Raw genomic sequence first — 6,428 nt, forward strand, 5'->3', positions numbered from 1 at the left:
TTTAAAAGTTCAATTTTGAAAGGATAACGGTAACTAGTTTGTTTTAATTATGTAACGGTAACGATAAATAGTTTCCTTTAAAAAGTAACTTAGTCATAACTGATGTTTTATCTATTTTTGAGAGAAACTTATTTTACACCATTACCTTTCCTAACAGATATTGCTCTTGACTTGGACTTTTTCGACATCCGCCAGACCGGAACCTCCATCATCTTACTTTCCGCCTTCAGGAGGTGGTGGTGGCGGGGCTTATCCGCCTGGAATAGGCGGCACCGGCGGTAGTGGAAGTTACGGGTCACCGGCAGCGCAACCAGCATCAAGCTATGGGACACCTCAACGACAACCAATCATTCATAAACACGTCTACGTGCATGTGCCGCCACCTGAGGCGCCAGAGTACAAGGTCCCTAAGTACGTTGCACCAGCCCCACCCCCACAAAAACACTACAAGATCGTCTTCATAAAGGCGCCAACCCCGCCAACACCAACATCACTATCGCTGCCTGCTCTTCCATCTCAAGATGAGGAAAAGACTTTGATTTACGTTCTTGTTAAAAAACCAGAAGAAGCTCCAGAAGTTGTTCTTCCTACACAAGCACCTACTCAACCCAGCAAACCGGAAGTCTACTTCATCCGGTACAAAACACAGGTATGCATAGACATAATTGAAGTATCGACCTTAAAACGTGTACAAGTTACATTTCTCACCAGGCGTAAATTATGAAAACAAGATTAATAAGAAGATTCTATTTCAATAGATATAGGACTTTGAAGGGATTTCACAATATTGCACTTAGAGAATATAAAGTACTTTACAGGATTCCAAAGTATTTGAAGGGACATCATAAACACTCACTGGAAATATTTGAGATTAGAAAATTATTGAGGAAAAGGTGTTTTTAATCATTTTAAGAGATTTCAAAAGATTATAAGTCCTTTAGGCGAGCAGAAATTAATACGGCACACATAAAATATATCAGTCTGTATCATGAAAAATCGACTTGATGATATGATGGCAAAATATGTAACACCGATCAATATCTTAGAGTTGCTTTATTTGTGACCAAAATGGTATATTTGTTAGTTAAAACAGTTTATTAAGTTATCTGTTATCAGTTTCATGACAAGAGACTAAAATAAAAACTCCTATGCGTAGAAACTAAATAATTTTACTTAGGATATAAAATTCTACATCAGCCGAAGAACTATAAGCAATATATTATTTTATTAAAATTCTTATAACTTCAAGGAAATAGTTTGAAATTTCGCACCACTTTTTAGCCTCTGATATAATAGAAGCAAGATGACCAAAGCTAACTTTTTGTCATCAGCATCAAGAAATTAAGTTTACTTTTTTTAATTTTTGTATAATTCTACCCGAATCGCACAACATCAGGGGAGAAGCCATTGTACAGGGGCATTTAAAAATTTCTCGCCTTTAAAGTTGCATTGGAATCGGCCATTCAGTCAAGTCCGTGCATCTTCGGATCAAGTTTGTCATAATTTTTATGGTTGCCTTCGAAACTTCAAATAGATGCAAATGTAAAAAAATATAGGTTATGTTTTGTAGCGATTACAAATTGTAAAAATGTTCAATTAATAATGAAGTGAGACATTTAAACTAAGAAGTAACCACCAATTTTTGCTGTGCCGATAACATTATGGAATGTTTGCTGAGTGACAAATACTATAAAAGAGTAATAATATTCTGCGCTTCTCGTGAAAGAAGAGTGAATTGTGTTTAACGCTTATTTGCGGCATAAACATGCATGTTATGAATAGATAGGATATGTTTTAAATAAACTGAATAAAATATTATATGCGAAAACTTTAAATTCACATTACCTACATTTACGCACAGGGATTAGGACAAAAAGGTGAATCTGAAAATAATCTCGAAGTAATGACAGATCGGCCCGGCATGTTTATTATACTTTCGATTGATAATTCTTTACCAACGAAATTTTGTGTGGTTTTGTATATTTATTACTGACGGTATCAGCTGTATTAATCTTAACAATAATTATAATTAATAATTTTAATAAGTAACACATCATTTCTGAATGTAATCATTGATTTTTTTAACAGATCGATCCTAGACGAAATACAAATCAGGTGTTTCAAATAAAATTGGTGCATTTTACCATGTGTATACATATGGAACCGGTATTTTTTCAAGAAAAAAACACATTTATTTCAAGAGAATCATAACAAATATTTTATTCAAAGTATGCGCCCTCGCTGGCTACACATTTTGTCCACCTCTCAGGCAATTTATGAATACCTTTCCAAAAAAAGTCTTCGTTTTTTTAAGCAAACCAGTCATCGAGCCATTTTCCAACATTTTCGTAAGAAGTGAAGCGCTGTTCGCTGAGTGCGTGCCCCATCGATGCAAATAAGTGGTAGTCGGATGGAGCCAAGTCTGGTGAGTAAGCGGGGTGGGGTAGCGGTTCCGCTGTTCCGACAGTGCCTACAAGTGTGCCTACTGGCCGCTAGATGGCAATACCGGTTTCATATGTATACACCTGGTAACTCGTGCATTTCAATCAACATTACTGAAAAATCGTTATCTGTGGACCTTATCCCAAGACTGGGGATTGATCAGCCTAAAATTAATTCTGAGTCATTTTGATGGTATAGACATATTAAAAACATATCTTGAAGCAATATAACTTTCCCGAATTTTAATTAATAAAGTTTTTAGTGAACTTTTTATTTTAGAAAACATTTTCTCTGGACGTAATCTCAAAATTTGGTTTGATTAAAAATTTTGAGTATCTTTGCATTCTGGTCATCGATTTTTATTTTCTGATAAGGCACCAATAATATATGAATTTATTTTTTAGAACTGATCAAATTCCAATTTGGAAATCAGATCCAGAGATAACAATTTCGAAAAATAGAAAAATTTCTAAAAAATTGGAATTAAAATTCTGGCATATAATTTCGCTTCTAGAATTATTCCTGATCCACTCCTATCATCAAGGATTCTCTAATTTATTTTAGCGGTTTATCAAAACAAATTTTTAGATGACGTCCAGAGAAAGTATCTTCTATAATAACAAAGTTCCTGAAGACTCTATAAATTAAAATTCAATCATTTTGATTAAAATTCATCAGCTGAAATACACCCATTCCAGCTGCATTTCCTGACCTGTATTTCGTCTAGGATCGATCTATGAAAAAAAACCATGGAAATCAATTATTACATTTAGAAATAATGTGTTACTTGTTAAAATTATTAATAAGTAATTACTATTTAAATAGTTGCTGCCGACAATGTTAGCAATTAACATACAAAACCACAAAGCATTTCTTTGGTAAAAAATAATTATTCTAAAACCTAATAAACATGCATATTTTATTCACTTTCTTTAAAACACATGCTGTCTCACCCTAACATATCTTTTTTATGCCGCGAATAAGCGTCAAACAAAATTCACTCTTCAGCCACTGGAAGCACAGAATATTATTACTCCTTTATAGTATTTGCCACTCAGCCACCATTCCATAATGTTATCGGCACACCAAAATTTGGTGGTTACTTCTGAGTTTACATGTCTCACTTCATTATTAATTGAACATTTTTATTATTTGTAATCACTACATAACATAACCTATATTTTTTTGACACTTGTATCCATTTGAAGTTTTGAATACAGCCATGAAAACTATGATAAACTTCATCCGAAGAAGATGCCCCTATAGAATGGCTTCTCCCCTGCTGTTGTGTGATTCGCGTAGCATTTAAGTTCTTAATACATGTAAGCCACAGCTTGTCCACCCTGTATATATTAACTATCTAAATTTAAATCAGTGAGATACTTTTTACTAATACAAATGTACAGAGAATTTTAGGATTCCTTTATATTTATCGGATATCAAGAAATAAACCATGCGATATAGATATATCTCAAACTTTATATACATGAACTTCAAAAATTACTAGATATAAGGAAATACGTTTCTTTTTTTTTGTACCAAGGATTTGTTTACTTCAGTTTAATAAAGATTTGTTACAGGCAAACATGCGTGCCTTAAGTCAGAAAATCATTTTTTTGGTGGTATTTTTTTAATAGAAAAAGAATTTCTTTGTAATATTAGTCATAAAAAAGAAATTAATGATTCTAAATAAATATATATTTTTTATAGTAAATTTCTGATTTGCAACTTTCAGTAGTTCAGTATAATTGTTGTCAGGAGCCCCAATGCGTATGATCTTAAAATATAAATTAGTTCTTAAGGTTATACGTGATACTACTACCTGATACTACTATGCTTTCTCAGTCCTTAACATCAGCACAAATGGTATACATTTAAATTTTTTATCTCAACTATTTAAATTTTCTAAAAAGCAGTTGTACTTGTGTAGCTCAATGGAAAGAACTTGTTTTTTAAAATTAATTATACTTTGTCACCTTTAGAACACTATTATTCTGAACAATATACCACATCTTAGGACTTTAAAATCGATTTACTCGTTTCCATGAACATTTTTTGTAAAATTTAGGGTACGCTTCTTTGAAACCAGGAATCATATTTTTCAAATAAGAAAAACTTTTACTTCAGCCGATTGACATTAATTCTTTTCGCAGAAATATTTCCTGGATTTAAAAGTACATTGGACCAAATCAGCTACTTTATTTCTTTCAACTTATTTATTATTTTTAATCACTGAAATATATATTAATTTGCAACAATAATTTCATACTTTGTTTAAATATTTTTCCTCAGTATACCTTTATTTCATAATAATTAAATTATTTGATAAATCGAAGTTTTTAAATTCTAATAATAAGAAATTTACGCTTTACTTGATCATTTTGTCAAAAATTGACCAATTCACTCACAAATACCATTTTTTCGTCAAAGAACTCATCAATTTTGAAATAATAACTTTTAACTAAATTTAATAGTGGATTAATATAACAAAAAAATATTTGATTATCGAATACTTAAAACACGCATTTTTCATTCAACAGAAAGAGCAACAGAGTCAAGAATATGGACCTCCTTCACCACAATCAACCCCAATCGACAATTATGGTCCTCCAAGCAACGGACCTTATTAGATTTTAATTAAAAATAAAGTAACATCAAAGGAATAATAATAACTGTGCTGGCAATGACCCTGTTCTTCCTTACAATTATGAATGCCCGTGCAAATTTTGGCTCAGACTGAAATATCTCACAAGTGCTTTAAATTACGTGGCTAGAAACTGTACATAAATTAACGATTACTTATGAAGTATTTGTGTAATCATTTACCATCGCAAGAAAAAAAGTAAGTCAAACAATGGCACTGAACTTTTTGTACAACTAATTTTCTTCATTCACGTAGTGTATTATACTGTGTATAAAAGAAAATATGTACGTAGAGCTTATATAAAAAAATATTTTTATTCTTTTTACATCTGTTAAATTTAGGTAATAATATTATACTTATTACAAAAATGAATAATAAATAATTCAAATATTGGCTTAATAGCTTTATTGATCATTAATTACATTTTTATTAATTCAATAATAGTCCACTTTCCTTTAACATCACAGTATCTAGCTTTAACCACAAAGATTTCCTGAAAAGACGATATTCTTTATCTAATTATCAAAGAACATTCGTTTGATTTAGTGATAGTGAAGTTGGCAGGGGTTAGTTTCCGTAGGAACCCTTAATAGAGGGGGGCCGAGAGGGAGGGAGGTGACTAGTGGGCCAGTTAGTATACACAAAGATATTTATAGAATGAGAATCCCTAGGGGTAGGTTCGGTTGGTATAAAAACGTTTGATATTGGCTCGAACCTCCATGTGAATAAGTGTTCAGAAATGTTTAGAATATACTTTGTGAATTGGGAACGTATTGTGGCATTATTTATGCGAATCCCAGAGCAGCACAATTGGCGATAAGGATTTTTAAAACCTTATGGACAATAAAGAAATAAAAGGTAAGTAAATTTAAAAAATCGCGGGCTGTAAGCACCAAAATTAAAAAATAAAGAGAAAAAAGCGAGACATGCTGTGAGCACCATATACTAGGCAGTCTGATAAGTACCTGAAAATTCTAAGAGATAGCATTAGTATTCACTAATGTGAACCATTTTCGTCGAGCTTGATCCTTCAAATGACGCCTGTCAAAACTTCAGCCATTTATGTTTACGCATTTACAAATTACAGCACTGAGAAGCGACTAACCTCCGAGTTTTTTTTTTAATATGGAAAAATCTGAGTTTCGAGTTTTGATCAAACACTACTATCTTCGCAAGAAAACGATATATGAGACCAAGGCCAAGCTGGATATGTATTACCCGGACTCTGCACCGTCGATTAGAACGATTCATAAGTGGTTTACCGAGTTTCGTTGTGACCGTACGAGCACAGTTGATGCTGAACGATCTGGGCGCCCAAAAGAGGTCACTACATCAGAAAATG

The 6,428-nt window shown here is 32.5% G+C and overlaps 1 protein-coding gene across 1 annotated transcript in view; it reads left to right on the forward strand.

The window, feature by feature from the left end:
* The window catches only part of LOC117175059 (leucine-rich repeat extensin-like protein 2), a 128,322-nt gene extending 122,877 nt beyond the window's left edge, over positions 1-5,445 (forward strand). Inside the window, exons 2-3 of the mRNA XM_033364598.1 lie at positions 158-649; positions 4,983-5,445. Of these exons, the coding sequence (XP_033220489.1) occupies positions 158-649; positions 4,983-5,072 (582 nt within the window). The 3' untranslated portion in view covers positions 5,073-5,445. The remainder of the gene's footprint in view (positions 1-157; positions 650-4,982) is intronic.
* The last annotated feature ends 983 nt before the right edge of the window (positions 5,446-6,428 follow it).

The sequence above is a fragment of the Belonocnema kinseyi genome, chromosome 6 (assembly GCF_010883055.1).
Source record: "Belonocnema kinseyi isolate 2016_QV_RU_SX_M_011 chromosome 6, B_treatae_v1, whole genome shotgun sequence".
Taxonomy (NCBI): Eukaryota; Metazoa; Arthropoda; class Insecta; order Hymenoptera; family Cynipidae; genus Belonocnema; species Belonocnema kinseyi.